At 34.0% G+C, this 18,972-nt stretch overlaps 3 protein-coding genes across 3 annotated transcripts; 2 read left to right on the forward strand and 1 right to left on the reverse strand.

The window, feature by feature from the left end:
* Positions 1–5,945: 5,945 nt before the first annotated feature.
* LOC116027620 (G-type lectin S-receptor-like serine/threonine-protein kinase At4g27290) lies at positions 5,946–7,770 on the forward strand. The gene is made up of 3 exons (XM_031269324.1): positions 5,946–7,239; positions 7,330–7,582; positions 7,656–7,770. Exons 1-3 carry the CDS (start codon positions 5,946–5,948, stop codon positions 7,681–7,683), a joined length of 1,575 nt encoding a protein of 524 aa, XP_031125184.1. The 3' UTR covers positions 7,684–7,770.
* On the forward strand, positions 7,691–8,767 carry LOC116027239 (cysteine-rich receptor-like protein kinase 14). Its single transcript, XM_031268750.1, has 3 exons — positions 7,691–7,866; positions 8,096–8,333; positions 8,652–8,767. The coding sequence occupies exons 1-3, from the start codon at positions 7,815–7,817 to the stop codon at positions 8,680–8,682; spliced, it is 321 nt and encodes a 106-aa protein (XP_031124610.1). The 5' UTR covers positions 7,691–7,814; the 3' UTR covers positions 8,683–8,767.
* Positions 8,768–8,770: 3 nt separating this feature from the next.
* Positions 8,771–18,597, reverse strand: LOC116027621 (G-type lectin S-receptor-like serine/threonine-protein kinase At4g27290). The gene is made up of 7 exons (XM_031269325.1): positions 17,295–18,597; positions 16,457–16,713; positions 16,246–16,382; positions 14,936–15,061; positions 14,701–14,854; positions 14,418–14,619; positions 8,771–8,892 (listed from the first exon to the last, which is right to left on the reverse strand). Exons 1-7 carry the CDS (start codon positions 18,595–18,597, stop codon positions 8,771–8,773), a joined length of 2,301 nt encoding a protein of 766 aa, XP_031125185.1.
* Between the last annotated feature and the right edge of the window lie 375 nt (positions 18,598–18,972).

Consider the following 18,972-nt stretch of genomic DNA (forward strand, 5'->3'; position numbering starts at 1 on the left):
TAATTAATTCTCAGATTAAGTAAATAGTTTATGTGCCTGTAAATAAATGAAAGACACATACGGAGTATCATATTAACTACAAAAACATAAACTGTTTATTGCAGGTACATAATATTGTTATGTGTCTACAATTATTCAGTTAACATATTCTTTACTTGTAATTAATAATCTAATTACCATTTTATGTTATGTAATTAACATGTTATGTGCATTCAATTTATTTGTAGGCGCATAAACGGTTAACTGTGGTATAAAATATATCAATTACAGACACATAATTTTTGGACCAGGGTCCACAATGCAAGATGTACCCTGGGTGTGTTTGGTTGAGAACTTTTGCACCCTACAATGCGTTTCGCTATCAATAGAAAATACTCATTCTAGTTAAAGAGAAAATGACTATTTTTTAACAAAAATTCTCGTCCACAATATAATTTGCCCCACTAAGTAGGCTAGACTTGTAATATACTCATGGGCTTTTCTATACGAGGAAAAGCACAAATTAAAGGAAGCCCAAGCCCGACTGATAGTTCAACCCATAACGCTCAACAAATTATACCATGAATCAGGATTTATTTTATATTGTGGACCCTATTTTAAAATGATATTAAGATTACGTGCATGTGCTTATCGTTAATATATATGTTAACTATAGACAAATAATTTATAAACTGCAGGCACATAAATTATATACCTACTATAATTAACATATGTATTTGTTGTTAATACATTATGTGCCTGCAGTTTATTTATAGGCACATAATCTATCAACTGAATACGCATAATACGTTAATTGCAGTTACATAACCTAGATGTTAACGCTCAAAGTAGGCCTAGCATAATTACAATCATTATACCATGGACGTTGCCATAAAGTACATTTTTAATATACTAAAAATTCATTTTTTTAATACATTATATTAAAAGTTCATTTTTTTAAAGTTACTTCCCAAAATTTAGCCACTTTTATTTATTAATCCAAAGCTTACTTAGTTCTTTGGACTAACTATAGTAAGTTATGTGACATGATATACTTCTTTTGGATTCCAAGAGTAAAATGTATCTTTTGAGTCAAATTCTAACTTGATTTTGGAAGGTGTATTTTATTATTTTAGTATGTCCAACTATGGTGGGGAATTATATCTTCATTATTTAGTTGAACTTTAATTGGAATCAAATATTGATTATTTAGTATATGATGCCCAACTAATGGTGGGGAATTGTATCTTCATTTATTAGTTGGTCAAATCAATTATGAGTGTGTGTATATCATTAATTTTGCTGAAGAACAGTGGAAGTGATCATTTATGAAAAAAAAAATCATTAAGATGCTCGACTAAAGATTATGAATTTTATTGTCTTCATGCATCACAATGCAAATTAGATTGCATGTTAAACAATAAGTCAAAAGGTTCCACAAGTATTAATCCTGAATTTATTCATATAAATTCATATGTTCAAATTATTGGACATTTGGTTGTGCAACATATTTATGAAAATGTTGTATCAATATTAAGGAATTTATTAGAACAAAACCATCTCACTTGTAGTGCACTGTTATTTAGTAAATTCTTTGGCGTTTGTTAGAGTCTTTAGTCTCTATAAAATTGATCCTGAGCCATTTTGGTATGTAAGGCTCAAAAACAATTTTGTGAGACATATAAGTAAGACTCATTGTGTTCAGTTTATTTTAAAGTGAACATTGAGATTATTTGGGAAGTCATGGTGTATGTTAAGGTTCCAAATTTATGGACTTAGAGTTTTGGTTAATTGTCTAAGTTATTGGAATGCTTTTGTGACTTAACTATCTTTTGCCTATTTTGATGAGTGGGAGTGACAGACATGTCAACTCCAAGCTCTTAGTTGTTAGAGGTAGTGTTTAAGTTCAGTTATAAAGAAGTCATGGAATACAGTTAGCATTATGCTAACATTAAAAGATCTCTTCTTAAGGCATGCTTTTAAGGATTTTAGAGATCATACAATATACTCTTTTGTACAAATGTTTTTGGATGATTTATTCTTTTCAGTTGTGTACATAATATTTGAGAAACATCCCTTAAGATACCGAGAATAAACATTGGGTTTGTTCATGAGGAGCATAAGTTGGAGAATTAAAATGCATGTGACCATAATGGATACTATACTCTGATCTGTAAAATAGAGGACATATCATTATGATTCGTGTGTTTTGTTCTTTGATGAGGGTTGTGCTAGTACTTTCACCAAGTGGGAGAATGTAAGATTTTTCTTAAATACTACCTCCGTCCCAAAATGGTTGTCTGGTTCGTTTAACGATGCTTGACTAAGGTAATTTTTAATTCAATTTTTCATAATATTAAGTTTAGCATTAATATATAAAATTTATATATTTAGAAACTACATTAAAAATACTATTAAATACAAAAAATTAAATTTAAAAATAATAAAAAATTACTAAAGAAAATAAGCAAATAAGAAAGAGTTGGTTTGACCTAGGGGTGTAAATGAGCCGAGCGGTTCGTGAGCTGCTCGCGAGCCGCTCGGTCAAAGCTCGGCTCGAGCTCGGTCAAATTCGAGCTCGAGCCGAGCTCGAGCGGCTCATTTAATAATCGAGCCGAGCTCGAGCTCTAATGTATTAGGCTCGTGGCTCGTCGAGCCGCTCGCGAGCCATATATATTATATATATATATATATATAATATATATAATATTTTATATATATATATAATATTTTATATATATATATATATATAATATAATATAATATATACATATAAAATTATAGTTTATTTTTAATTGAAACATGAATATAAAATCAAACAGGTTAAATTTGGCACTCAAACTCAAGTTCAACCCTGATCTCGAGCTCGAATTCAAGCTCGAACTCGAGCTCAAGATCGAGCTCGAGCCGAACTCGAGCAGCTCGAAAATTGGCGAGCTCGAGCTCGAGCATCAATTCTTGAGTTCTATCGAGCTCGAGCTCGAACTCGAGCCGAGCCTTCCTTAACGAGCTCGAGCACGAGCCACCCTATGCTCGAGCTCGGTTCGGCTCGTTTACACCCCTAGTTTGACCAATGAATAGTAAATAGGACAGGTAAAATGGGACATAGAGAGTAAAATATATTATATATTATATATTATATTATAAGGCTTTAATTAAGTGGTGCAAGTTGATTAAGCTCATTAAGTGTTTTGGTTGGACTATTGAATAACTAGTAGTTGTTATTCAACCAAACTTTGTGCCTATATAAACTTGGATTGATGAGATACAGGGTACGCATTATATAGCACATTCAGATACGATACTTATACTGCTCAGTAGACACCAATACATCATCTAGGGTTCTGAGTTAAGTATGAGCCAAATATGGCTAACGGTTTACTATTCAAGAGGCGTAATGCTCCTGCTATGGCTAGAGGTTAGTACGATCCTGGTTATTGCATATTATGTTATTATGTGATAAATTAAGTCTAACATAGACATCTCAGTTGTCTCTTTTGGCTCATCCATCAGTGTTGCAGAGAGAAGGTTCTTGGAGTACGTTTATTTAATTCAACCCGAACACATCCGAATATCAGATCATATCCAACTTTATAATATCCGATAATTTTGCTAATTAATTTATACGGATTGGGTTAAGAAAATACAAACCGAACCCCGAACGGGTTGGCGGTTATAATATCCGAACGGTCCGAACCCGTCCGATGCACAGTCCTAATCCTAAGTGTACAATTGACGCACCTAATCTTAAGCACCTTATGCACAAAAACAAAGCACCTTAAGAACACAAATCATGCACCTTAAACACACAAACAAAGCACCTTAAGAACACAAATCAAACATCTTAAACACACAAACAAAGCACCTTAAGAACACAAATCAGACACCTTAAACACACAAACAAAGCACTTTAAGAACACAAATCACACACCTAAAACTTTAAAATGGCGCNAGCCATATATATATATATATATATATATATATATATATATATAATTATAGTTTATTTTTAATTGAAACATGAATATAAAATCAAACAGGTTAAATTTGGCACTCAAACTCAAGTTCAACCCTGATCTCGAGCTCGAATTCAAGCTCGAACTCGAGCTCAAGATCGAGCTCGAGCCGAACTCGAGCAGCTCGAAAATTGGCGAGCTCGAGCTCGAGCATCAATTCTTGAGTTCTATCGAGCTCGAGCTCGAACTCGAGCCGAGCCTTCCTTAACGAGCTCGAGCACGAGCCACCCTATGCTCGAGCTCGGTTCGGCTCGTTTACACCCCTAGTTTGACCAATGAATAGTAAATAGGACAGGTAAAATGGGACATAGAGAGTAAAATATATTATATATTATATATTATATTATAAGGCTTTAATTAAGTGGTGCAAGTTGATTAAGCTCATTAAGTGTTTTGGTTGGACTATTGAATAACTAGTAGTTGTTATTCAACCAAACTTTGTGCCTATATAAACTTGGATTGATGAGATACAGGGTACGCATTATATAGCACATTCAGATACGATACTTATACTGCTCAGTAGACACCAATACATCATCTAGGGTTCTGAGTTAAGTATGAGCCAAATATGGCTAACGGTTTACTATTCAAGAGGCGTAATGCTCCTGCTATGGCTAGAGGTTAGTACGATCCTGGTTATTGCATATTATGTTATTATGTGATAAATTAAGTCTAACATAGACATCTCAGTTGTCTCTTTTGGCTCATCCATCAGTGTTGCAGAGAGAAGGTTCTTGGAGTACGTTTATTTAATTCAACCCGAACACATCCGAATATCAGATCATATCCAACTTTATAATATCCGATAATTTTGCTAATTAATTTATACGGATTGGGTTAAGAAAATACAAACCGAACCCCGAACGGGTTGGCGGTTATAATATCCGAACGGTCCGAACCCGTCCGATGCACAGTCCTAATCCTAAGTGTACAATTGACGCACCTAATCTTAAGCACCTTATGCACAAAAACAAAGCACCTTAAGAACACAAATCATGCACCTTAAACACACAAACAAAGCACCTTAAGAACACAAATCAAACATCTTAAACACACAAACAAAGCACCTTAAGAACACAAATCAGACACCTTAAACACACAAACAAAGCACTTTAAGAACACAAATCACACACCTAAAACTTTAAAATGGCGCATCTTAAGTATTATAACTAGCGCACCTTAAGTACAGAAACCACACACCTTAAGAAGGAAAATCACGCACCTAAAGCTTTAGACTAACACACCTTAAGTTTCAACAAGTGACGTACCTTAAGCACACAAATCATGCACTTTAAAAAGGAAAATCACAGACATTAAGAAGAACGCACCTAAAGCTTTAGATCAACGTACTTTAAGTTTCAACAAAAACGGAAATTAGTAATTGTGTCTTATGAATTTTCGTGTATTGTGTTGTAAATTCTTTTACATATGAACATAAATTATGTACCTAAATCAAATTTGAAAAATAAATAAATATATAACATGTTTATGTGTCTTGTGTTGTGATTTTTTTGTGTCTTGTATTATAAAATTTTATGCCTTATGAGCATTAATTTTGTAGCTAGTTGTTTTGATCTAGGCTACATAATGCATGTGGATCATGTGGATCCTGGACTATGATATAAATTGACCAAGACCCACGAGGAGGATATATATATATATATATATATATATATATATATATATATATAAAATGACCAAAACCAGAGGAGGAGAGATATATATAAATTGACCAAGACCAGAGGAGATATATATATATATATATAGTCGCCGACACCCATATTTCTTTGATTTCATTGTCTTTGAATAGTCAGGCTACAGTGCAACTTTTGGAATTTAATTTGGAGGATTATTGAAGTAACTGATATAAAAGTCAAGAAGAATATGAATACAAAGACAGATATTCCATAACATTGCACCAAACACAAGAAGAAAACGTAGCTGTTACCAATGCTAACTCTTCCATTGCTTATCTCTTTAACATTCCTAGTTTCAATTCTAAGTATTTCCTTTGCAATAGATACCATTAGCTCCACTCAATTCCTTAAAGATGGTCATACTATTGTTTCTTCTGGTGGAATCTTTGAGATGGGGTTTTTTAGCCCTACCGGTTCACAAAATCGCTACGTTGGCATATGGTACAAGCAAATACCTGTATGCACTGTAGTATGGGTTGCCAATAGAGATACTCCCCTCACTAACACATCATCAGTGGTCTTGAAGATTGTGGTTCCAGGCCGGTTAGCTCTTGTTGATGATGGCAATTCCAACACTTCCAATATCTGGTATACTAACACTTCCAGACAAGTCCAAAATCCGGTTGCTAAACTATTGGATTCTGGGAATCTGGTGGTGATAGATGCAAGTGATGATAAGGCAGCGAATTTGGTGTGGCAAAGTTTTGATCATCCTACAGATACTCATTTGCCCGGCATGAAAATCGGGAGGAATTTCGTTACTGGTGTTGACACAACTATGTCAGCATGGAAAGCTGAAAACAATCCAGGGGTTGGGGAATATAAGCTTGTCCTTGATCCTACAGGATATCCACAAGTTATCTTAAGAAAAGGTACAACGGAAGTGTATCGATCAGGGCCATGGAATGGTTTGCGATGGGGTGGATTACGTGGAATTGAAAAGGGCTACATTGTTGGAATATCTGTAGTCATTAATTCAAATGGGGTTTTCACCAGCTATAAGGTTTATAATAGCTCAACTTTGTTCAGGATAGTCCTGACAAGCGCTGGGAGTATAGAAGCCTATTTATGGGCAGATGGGACAAGGGAATGGAGCAGTGTCCTTAAAGTACCAACAGATGTTTGTGACGGATATGGATTCTGTGGGGAATATGGGAGTTGCAACTATAATAACTACCCTTTTTGTGGATGTTTGGAACATTTTTTGCCTAGAGATCCAGCAGCATGGGACAGGGCAGATTTTTCCGGAGGGTGTGTTCGAAGGACACCCCTTAATTGTCAAAATGGATCCTCAAATGGATTCTTGAAATACTCTGGTATTAAATTGCCAGATGCAAAGGTTTCACGCTTCAATACCAGTATGAACCTTCAAGAGTGTGAGCAAGCTTGCTTCAACAATTGCTCTTGTATGGCTTATTCAAGTTTAGACATAAGCAATGGAGAAAATGGATGCTTGCATTGGTTTGGCGATTTGATTGACATTAATGTGGTACCTTCAGATGGGCAAGATCAAGATCTTTACATAAGGATGGCTTCCTCTGATTTAGGTAACAATTTATTTTTGATTTTCTGGATTTGCAACTAATTCAAAGTCATCATAATTTCCCTACATCCCCTTTTTCTTCCCTTTTTGGTAGATTACCCTTCAAGCTCAAAGGGCAAGAAATCAAAAATAATAGAATTGTGTTCATCATTGGTTGGAATTCTGGTGCCAAGCTTCACCTTGGCTCTAATCATAATAATGTACAAACGAAAAAGGAAGGAGATCGATTTAAAGTTAAAATGGGAAGAAGACCAAACATTATTTGAAGTATCTACAATAACAAGAGTTACTCATAACTTTTCACCCAACAACAAGATTGGAGAGGGAGGGTATGGCCTGTTTACAAGGTAACAATATATATATTTTTTTTATCTAAAATTATATTCATCACCCTTTACAATCTAAAACTTCCATTCACAGGGTGTTCTGGATGATGGGAAGGAAATAGCTGTGAAACGTCTTTCAAAGACATCCAAGCAAGGGCTTGGAGAATTTAAAAATGAAGTCAATTCTATTGCCAGACTTCAACATAGGAATCTTGTGAAACTTTTGGGATGGTGTATTCGTGGGGATGAAAAGATGCTGATATACGAATATATGCCAAATAAAAGCCTTGATTCATATATATTTGGTATGATATTCCTATCTAAATTGCAATCAATTCTGTTATGACATTTGATCACTTCATCAAAGTTAATTTGGATTTTAAATACTTTCCTTGATAGCATTCTTTTAACCAAGAAAATGTGTGCTTGAAATTGAGAGTACCCTTAGATGATTTTTTTTTTTTTTTTGGTTTTCTTTTGCTCTGTAAATAGAAATGTATGTAAATTTTATTTAAAAAAAAAAATCTTTGGCAGATATTCAAAGGAGAGCATTACTTGATTGGCCAAAACGCTTCAACATTATCAATGGAATTGCTAGAGGGCTTTTATATTTACACCAAGATTCTCGACTAAGAATTATTCATAGGGATCTCAAAGCTAGCAATATTTTGTTGGATATTGATATGAACCCAAAAATATCAGACTTTGGATTGGCAAAGAGCATTGGATTAAATGAGACAGGAGCAAATACTAATAAAGTTGCTGGAACACTGTAAGATTTCACTTTCATTTTGCATTCATTATTTTGGTTTTTGATCATTGAACATAACAAACTAAAATTTCTAATAATCCAGTGGTTATATGTCACCGGAGTACGCTGGACATGGGATCTTCTCTATTAAATCAGATGTGTTCAGCTTTGGTGTTTTGATACTAGAAATTATGAGTGGGAAAAGAAATAGGGATTTTTCTCATAATAAAGATCACTATGAGAATCTTCTTGGTCATGTATGTCCCATTTTAAAGCATATTTATTTATTCATTAATGTTTGAATTGAAGTCTTCATCAAATAATTCATTTGTACTACAGGCATGGAAGCTATACAGAGATGGTAGATTGATTGAACTTGTAGATGAGCATCTGGATGAACCACATGATTTTCCTCAAGTTCTAAGATCAATCCATGTTGGCCTCTTATGTGTTCAACACTATCCTGAAGATAGGCCAAGCATGTTTTCTATAGTACATATGTTGGCTAACAATGTTGAGTTGCCCAATGCTAAAGAGCCTGGTTTTTTCACAGGAAGAATGACAGTTGAAGCCAATTCATCTTCAAGCAAAAAAGTATCATGTTCCATAAATGAAGTCAGCATATCATTGCCCCGTTAAAAAGTGAACTTTTATAACCAATGGTATCTTAAAGTTGTATTCATAAGGGGCATGTAGTGACTCTCCCAAATGGGAGGTCATGAGATCGAGCCTCAGTGAAGCGATATTGACTCTTTGTGTGCTTCAATAAGTTGAGAAAGTATAGATAAACAAATACTACAATGTAATAGAGTTAGTTGTACTAAAAAGTTAGTTTTTGTATAATAACTTTGTTTACTTGCCAACAAACCAATGTCATGGAAAATAAAATTTTCTTTAAATATGGCATATCTTTTATATACAATTAATTTTCTTATTGGTGGGATATAAGGCCCTTGGCATAGACTTAATTTTGTGAGGCCTATCCTAATGAAGAACGCAAATTATACTGTAGACCACAAATAAATATTCATTTTTAATATATTGGATGTTTATTACCAAATAATGAACCTTCAGTACACAAATAATGTAACTTTAAAAAATGAGCATTTAATGTATAAAAAATGAACTTTAGTATATTAAAAATGTACCTTATGTCAGTGGTCTACAGTATAATGATTGAAGCGACACTAGGCCTACTTCGAGCTTTATCAATTGTTATACCATGGACCAGGGTTCACCTTGCATTATGGGCCTTGGTTCAAAAAACCATCTAGATTATGATTATGTGCTTGCAGTTAACGTATTATGTGTCTTTAGTTGACTTATTATAATTGCAGGTACATAATTTATTAACTGCAAATATATAATATGTTAATTGTAGTAGGTACATAATTTATGTGCATGAAGTTAATAAATTATGTTTCTATTGTTAATATAACATATTACGTACCTTCAATTTGAAGGTACGTAATATGTTAAATGTAAGCACATAATCTGAATATTATTTTAAACTAGGGTCCACAATGTAATGTAGATCCTGATCCAAGGTATAATTTGCAGTAAATTATTGTATACATTATTTTTGTACTGAAGGTACATTATTTCATATATTTCATAGTGTATATAAAATAATGTACTTTCAGTACTTAAATGATGTACTCTAAAATAATTTACTTTATGGTTTACACAACTGTGTGGACCATGATCCATGTAATAGTGTTATGGATTGAAATATCAACCGGGATTGGACTCCCTTTAATTTGGGCTTTTCCTCATAGAAAAGCCCATGAGAAAATTAAAATCTAGGCGCAAATTATAGTGTGGACAAGAGATTTTTCGTTAAAAAATGAGTCATTTTTCCATTAGGCAGAATGAGTATTTTCCGTTGATAGCGAAACACTTAAAAGTTAAGAAATGGACTTCCATAGTCATTTTTTAAGTTTCCAAACGTATCTTAAAATACAAATTTCATTATATAGAACATTTAAAAAGATCTCAATTAAAGATTTTTAATGATATTATATATATATATATATATATACATATATATATATATATATATATATATATATATATATATATTAAATTTATTTGTACAAAAAAATGAAGTAAAAACATAAAATTTAAGTTACAAAAAAAAAAAAAGAATAAACTTAATTCACCTTATAAAGTAGACTACAGACCATGATTAATTTGTGATACCCATATTGTACTTTCAGTTCTTTGAATATTATTTGATTTTATTTGGGACAGTCATTGAGTTACAAGCTAACTACTTGACGAGTTTATTTAATTTGATTGTGTTTGAATAGTCTGTGTATGATTGAGCATTGAGCCTATATAATTAGTAGGGCTGTTAACGAACCGAACATAAACGAACGGAGGCTGTTCGTGTTCGTTTGTTAAGGATTTTGGGGTGTTTGTGTTCGTGTTCGTTTGTTAAGGTTTTGAAAATCCTGTTTGTGTTCGTTTGTTAAGCGTTCGTTAGTGTTCGTTAACGTTCGCGAACACGTTCATGAACGTGTTCGTTAACGTTAACAAACACGTTCACAAACATGTTCATTTACGTTCATGAACACTTAATAACCAAACACATGAACATGTTCGTGAACACAATTTGTTTGTGAAAAGAAATAATCTATGTTCACGAACAATTATATATATGTTTGTAAACATGCTCGCGAACATTATTAAACGAACACTAAACGAGCTTGTTCGCGAACATTACTAAACGAATACAAACGAGCTTGTTCACGAACACTACTAAACAAACACAAACGAGTTTGTTCACGAACACTTAACAAACGAGCTTACCACTGTTCAGACTCTGTTCGTTTATTAACCGAGCTCTAAATTTTGTTTGTTAATGTTCGTTTACTTTAATAAACGAACATAAACGAACGCTTACCGAGCTCGAACACGAGTAGTTTGTCGAAAGCTCTGTTCGCTAACAACCCTAATAATTAGGATATAATTAGGTGAGGCGATAGTGGCATAGTGCCACATGTGGAGAATCATTGTTAAAATAGATTTCAGCTCAAATGCGGTCACGCCTTAACGTGTGGTCGCTTAAAAAAAGGCACTAATAGTATTAGAAAAATGCACAACAATAAAATGTACAAATAAACCACAAAACGCACAACACACCTAAAAAAAATGCACCATACTTCCCACACCTAATTGTGCATTTTCGAATATTGTGTGGTGCGTTTATGCATACTTAATGGTGCGTTTTTGGAGATGTGTACCTAATGGTGCATTTGTTGATGTATTTGTACATTTTTTTGTTATGCGTTTCCTAACACTATTGGTGCATATTTGCATAACTATTGGTGCGACCGCACTGACCGAACGTTAAGGCGGAACCGTTCTTGAACTAAGCTCTATTGACATAACTCATAGAAAAGTCAAAAATATGAATTCAAAGATAAATATTCCATCATATTGAACAAAACATGAGAAGAAAAGCTATAGTACAAAAGTTACATTACAAAAAGCCTTTATCAATGCTAACTATTCATTTTAAAAAAAAAAATGTTAACTATTCATAGCCCACCAAACATGAGAAGAAAAGCTACAATACAAAAAGCCTTTATCAATGCTAACTATTCCTAGTCCACCAAACATGAATAGAAAAGCTACAGTACAAAAAGCCTTTATCAATGCTAACTATTTATAGTCCACCAAACATGAGAACAAAAGCTATAGTACAAAAAGCCTTTATCAATGCTAACTATTCCTAGTCCACCAAACATGAGAATAAAGGCTACAGTACAAAAGTATAAAAAGCCTTTATCAATGCTAACTACCCCTAGTCCACCAAACATGATAAAAAAAAGGCTACAGTACAAAAAATCTTTATCAATGGTAACTATTCCTAGTCCACCAAACATAAGAAGAAAAGTTACAATACAAAAAGCCTTTATCAATTGCATTTATTAATGTAATAGAGTCAGTAGCATTTAAAAAAAGAAAAAGAAAAGCCTTTATCAATGCTAACTATTCCTAGTCCACCGAACATGAGAAGAAAATTAAAGCTACATTACAAAAAGCCTTTATCAATTCTAACTATTTCTAGTTCACCAAACATGAGAAGAAAAGTTACAGTACAAAAAGTCTTTATCAATGCTGACTATTCCTTGTCCGTTGCATGTTAAATACTGCGAGATATAGTGAAATAAGTTGTATTTATTACCAAATTATTCTACACCATTTGTACGTGCTCTTTGGTCTTTGTCATCATCGATCTAATAGCAACGTAACTAGTGATCGAGTTAATGTCTTTTGGAGACAAACAATCTAAGCATCCCAGTTCCATAAACCGATATATTGGTATATGGTACAACCAAATTCCTGGTCCAACACTAATATGGATTGCCAATAGAGAAAATGCGCTAACACACACAAAATCCACTGTCTTGAAGATCGTTAATCCTTGCCGCCGATTACTTCTTATTGATGGCAAGAATGACATCATATAGTCCACATGCGTCAAGATCAGCTAAGAATCCGATCGCGTTGTTCGGCTGTTGGAGAATCATCTGCATCCGTGATGTAGGATAATTTGAAGGTGATTAAGAGTAATATGTCATTTTTTGGGATTGAGACTTATAACACGTAGTATGTAATCACAAATAATTAGCACTGGCATAAGGAAATTAAGAAGAAATTTAATAATTTGAAACATGTGGGAAGTGTCAATGACTAGGCACTAAAATTGAATGTTTAGGATACTGATTTTAAAATGTTGAGAATTTTAGTGTAGCTCAGCCTAATAGTTTGAATTGTTAGAGTTAGAAGAAATCATTTTAAAATTGATAAAATATCTACCAATGGTTATATTATGCACCATGGTTCACCTTGCATTGTGGATGCTAGTTTAAATGACATTCATATTATGTACATGCAATTAACATATTATCTACCCTAAGTTAATAAATTGTGTACCTTAATTATTGAGTGGACCATAAAGAACAACTCAAGCATCTGGCAAATTATATCATGAACCAGTGTCCACCTTACATTGTAGATCTTGATCTAAAATGACATTCATATTATGTGTTTGCAGTTAACATATTATATCATTTTGTGCATTTAGTTAATATATGTGCCTGATATGTATTTATAGACACATAATTTGTTAATTGTAGACACATATTTTTAGACCAAGTTTATAATGTGAGATGGATCATTGTCCATGGTATAACAATTTCAGGCAGCTAGGCCTACTTTGAGCTTTATGGGCTGAACTATTAGCCAAGGTTGGGCTTCCTTTGGCAAATTATTGTGTGCACTATGATCCACACAGTGCTGTGTGGACCATAACAAAATGTACATTTTTAATATATTAAAAATACATTATTCGTGTATTGAATGTACACTATACAAAATAATGTACTTTTAGTACTCAAATAATGTATTTTCCCTAAATATAACGTACATTTTTAATATACTAAAAGTACATTATTTATGTACTAAATGTACATTATTTGATAATATGATCCACGCAATAACGAATGACTTCTTTTAACTTGGAGTTTTAGCATAACTACAATCATTATACCATGGACGTTGACATAAAATACATTTTTAATATACTAAAAGTTCACTTTTTAATGCATTGTATTAAATGTTCATTTTTTTTTAAAGTTACATTACTTGTGTACGGAAACTTCATTATTTAGGAATGAACCTTCAATGCATAATTGGATAAGTAAAGAACCTTCAATATATTAAAAATAAATATTTATTCATAGTCTTTAGTATAATTTGCCTTCTTCATTGGGATAGGCCTCACAAAATTGGGTCTAAACCATGGTCCTTGTAAGTTATATACTTATATCCCACCAAAAGTAAATTAATTGTATATAAAAGATATGCCATGTTTAAAGAAAGTTTTATTTTCCATGGCATAGGTTTGCTGGCAAGTAAACAAAGTTGTTATACAAAAACTGAACTTTGAATACAATTTTAATATTCCATTGGTTATAAAAGTTCAGTTTAACGGGGTTCTGGCAATGAAATGGTGACTTCATTTATGGAACATGATATTTTTTTTGCTTGAAGATGAATTGGCTTTAACTACTACTCTTCCGGTGAAAAAACCAGGCTCTTTAGCAATGGGCAACTCAACATCATTAGCCAACATATGTACTATAGAAGACATGTTTGGCCTATCTTCAGGATAGTGTTGAACACATAAGAGACCAACATGAATTGATCTTAGAACTTGAGGAAAATCACGTGGTTCATCCAAATGCTCATCTACAAGTTCAATCAATCTACCATCTCTATATAGCTTCCATGCCTGTAGTATAGATGAATTACTTGATCGAGAGTTCAATTCAAACGTTAATGAATAAATAAATATGTTATAAAATAGACATACATGGCCAAGAAGATTCTCATAGTGATCTTGATTATGAGAAAAATCCTTATTTCTTTTCCCACTCGCAATTTCTAGTACCAAGACACCAAAGCTGAAGACATCTGATTTAATAGAGAAGATCCCATGTCCAGCGTACTCTGGTGACATATAACCACTAGGATTGAAAATGTACTTTGTTATGTTCAATAACATATTAAAAAAAACAAATGAATGTAAAATGAAATTGAAATCTTACAGTGTTCCAACGACTCGATTAGTATTTGCTTCTGTCTCATTTAACTCAATGCTCCTTGCCAATCCAAAGTCTGATATTTTTGGATTCATATCAATGTCCAACAAAATGTTGCTAGCTTTTAGATCCCTATGAATAATTTTTAGTCGAGAATCTTGGTGCAAATATAAAAGCCCTCTAGAAATTCAATTGATAATGTTGATGCGTTTTGGCCAATCAAGTAATGTTCTCCTTTGAATATCTGCCAAAAGATTTTTTATACAATTTACACACACACACATATATATATAGTGGTTCTGGTGTGAGAATTTGCTCTGTGGACATGCGGTTTAATCTGAGCCATTGATCAATTCTAGATCGAACGACTCAAATCAATGAGAACTAAAAAAAAAAAAAAAAAAAACCGCCCGTTTGGGCATGAGATTTATCATTTTCACCTTAAGCATGAAAATGATGCATTTAAGTACACAAACCACATAACTTAAGCACAAAAACAAAACACCATTAAAAACACAAACCACGCACTTAAAGATTTAAAATGGGGTACATAAATATTATATCTGGCGCACCTTAAGTACAAAAATAACAAATCTTAAAAAAAAAAAAAAAAAAAAAAAACCACACACCTAAAGCTTTAATCTGACGTACCTTAAGTTTCAACAATTGACACGCCTTAATAAGAAGGAAAACCACGCACCTAAAGCTTTAATCCGACGCACCTTAAGTTTCAACAACTGACACACGTTAAGAAAGAAAACCACACACCTAAAGCTTTAAACCGGCGCACCTTAAGTTTCAACAACTGACACACACCTTAAGCACACAAACCACGCACCTTAAGAAGTAAAACAACGCACTTAAAGCTTTAGATCAACGCACCTTAAGTTTCAACAAAAACACAACTTAAGTTCTCATTGAAGAACTGACGCACTTTAAGCACAGAAACCACGCACTTAAAGAAAGAAAACCACGCACCTTAACTACGCATTTTAAGTTTGACCAATACGAAAAATTACAAAATTGCCACTGCACTTTTTTAATAATTGTAATCCTTGACATACCATCCCATAATCGCACTTGAGCATACCATCGCATTTGAACCATACTCCCCNCCCCCCCCTCTCTCTCTATATATATATCATAAGAAGGGTACTCTCAATTCAATTCCAAGCATACATTTTCTTGGTTAAAAGAATGCAAAAAATAGAATTAATTAAAATTTAGATGGGAATATCATACCAAATATATATGAATCAAGGCTTTTATTTGGCATATATTCATAGATCAACATCTTTTCATCTCCATGAATGCACCATCCCAGAAGTTTCACAAGATTCCTACGTTGAAGTCGGGCAATCGAAGTGACTTCATTTTTAAATTCTCCAAGCCCTTGTTTAGATGTCTTTGAAAGTCGTTTCACAGCTATTTCCTTCTTATCATCCAAAATACCCTATGAATGGAAGTTTTAGATTGTAGAAAGTTTTTAATATAATTTTGGATAATAAAAAAAAAATATATTGTTACCTTGTAAACATGTCCATATCCTCCCTCTCCAATCTTGTTGTTGAGTGAAAAATTATGAGTAGCTCTTGTTATTGTAGATACTTCAAATAGTGTTTGATGTTCTTCCAATTTTAAGTTTAAAAGAATCTCCTTCCTTTTTCGTTTGTACAATATTATGACCAGAGTTAGGCTCAAGCTCAGCACCAAAACTCCAGCTAATATTGATGAAGTCAATTTGATTATTTTTGATTTCTTGCCCTTTGAGCTTGAATGATAGTCTATCAAAAAAGGAATTAAAATGAAAGGGGATGCATTATTATCATGGTTGCAGTAGGCTCTAGACGCTAATCAGGCGGTAGACTAGCGCCTAGCGCCTAAAAGGTCTGGGTGGTGCCTAGGCGGCGACCAACGAAAACAAAAAATTAGTGCATATGTGTGGGTGTATGTCATATATTATATTATATATATCTCTCTTACTTCTCTTATTTATATAAATAAATAAATTTAAATATATATATAAATATAATAACAAATTAACAAAGCTTACTTGCCCTAGTTAACTTGGCTAACTCTATTGAGTTGGGCGAGTTAACTTAGTCGAGTCGGTCGCCAACTCGGCCTAGTCGGCAGCCAACTCGGCCCAGTCAACCCCTAACTCGGTCTAGTCAGCCTCCACCTCGACCCAATCGGTCGCCAACTGGGCTGAGTTAGGCGCTGCCACCTAGGTGGCCGCTTAGGGAGCAATTCGCCTCGGCTTAGGCGGGCGATTTTTGGAACAGTGATTATTATATTATCAATGTCAGGGAAGTTATGGTCACTTTGAAGTTTGAATATGAGAATATCAATAATAAAGTGTTACCTAAGTCGGAGGAAGCCATCCTTATGTAAAGATCTTGATCTAGCCCATTTGAAGGTACCACTTTAATGTCGACCAGATCTCCAAACCAAAGCAAGCACCCATTTTGCCCATTACTTATATCTAAACTTGAGTAAGCCATACAAGAGCAATTGTTGAAGCAAACTTGCCTGCACTCTTGAAGGTTCATACTAGTATTGAAGGTTGAAAACCTTGTATCTGGCAATTTAACCCCAGAGTATTTCAAGAATCCATCTGAGGATGATGAGGATGAGGATCCATTTTGACAATTCTTCAGAGGTGTCCTACGAACACACCCTCGGGAAAAATCTCCCCTGCCCCATGCTCCTGGATCTCTAGCCAAAAATCTATCCAAGCATCCACAATTAGGGTAGTTATTATTGTCACAACTCCCATATGTTCCACAGGATCCATAATTGTCACAAACATCTGTTGCTGCAACTTTACGGATAATGTTCCATTCCCTTGTTCCTTCTGCCCATATATAGACATCTGTACTCCCAGAGTTTGACAGGACCATCCTGATCAAAGTTGAGCTATTATAAGTGTAGGAAACCTCCTTCATATTAATGATTACAAAAATTTCAGAAATCTCGCTCTTTTTAACCATTCCAGGTGAATTAGGTGATCCACTCCAACGCACACCATTCCACGGCCCTGATCGGAACACTTCCTTTATACCCTTTCTTATGATGATTTGTGGATATCCTACAGGATCAAGCCAAAGCTTATATTCCCCCATCCCTGGATTGTTTTCTGACTTCCATGACGATATAGTCGTGTCAACACCAGTAACTAAATTCCTCCCAAGTTTCATGCCTGGCAATAGAGTATCTGTAGGATGATCAAAACTTTGCCACAGCAAATTATCATCACTTGCATCTATCACCACCAGATTCCCAGAATCCAATAATTTTGCTACTGGATTCTGAACTGATCTGGGAGAATTAGTATACCAGATATTGGAAGTGTTGGCATCATCAACAAGAGCTAACCGGCCTGGATCGACAATCTTCAAGACCACTGATGATGTGTTAGTGAGGGGAATATCTCTATTGGCAACCCAAACTACAGTGCATACAGGTATTTGCTTGTACCATATACCAACGTAGCGATTTTGTGAACCGATAGGGCTAAAAAACCCCATCTCAAAGATTCCACCCGAAGAAACAATAGTATGACCATCTTTAAGGAATTGAGTGGAGCTAATGGTATCTATTGCAAAGGAAATACTTAGAATTGAAACTAAGAATGTTAAAGAGATGAGCAATGGAAGAGTTAGCATTGGTAACAGCTTTTCTGAACTTCTTGTGTTTGGTTCAATGTGATGGAATATCTTTCTTTGTATTCATATTCTTCTTGACTTTGATGTCAGTTACTTCAATAATCCTCCATGTCTGACTATTCAAACACAATGAAATCAAAGAAACATGGGTGTCCGCGATTCAGCGTTCACACATTAACCTCTACTCGAATCAGGAGTGTATATATTAGCATTGGTAACAGCTTTTCTGATCTTCTTGTGTTTGGTTCAATGTGATGGAATATCTTTCTTTGTATTCATATTCTCCTTGACTTTTATGTCAGTTACATTAATAATCCTCCAAGCCTGACTATTCAAACACAATGAAATCAAAGAAATATGGGTGTCCGCGATTCA

Source organism: Ipomoea triloba, chromosome 8 (assembly GCF_003576645.1).
Source record: "Ipomoea triloba cultivar NCNSP0323 chromosome 8, ASM357664v1".
Taxonomy (NCBI): Eukaryota; Viridiplantae; Streptophyta; class Magnoliopsida; order Solanales; family Convolvulaceae; genus Ipomoea; species Ipomoea triloba.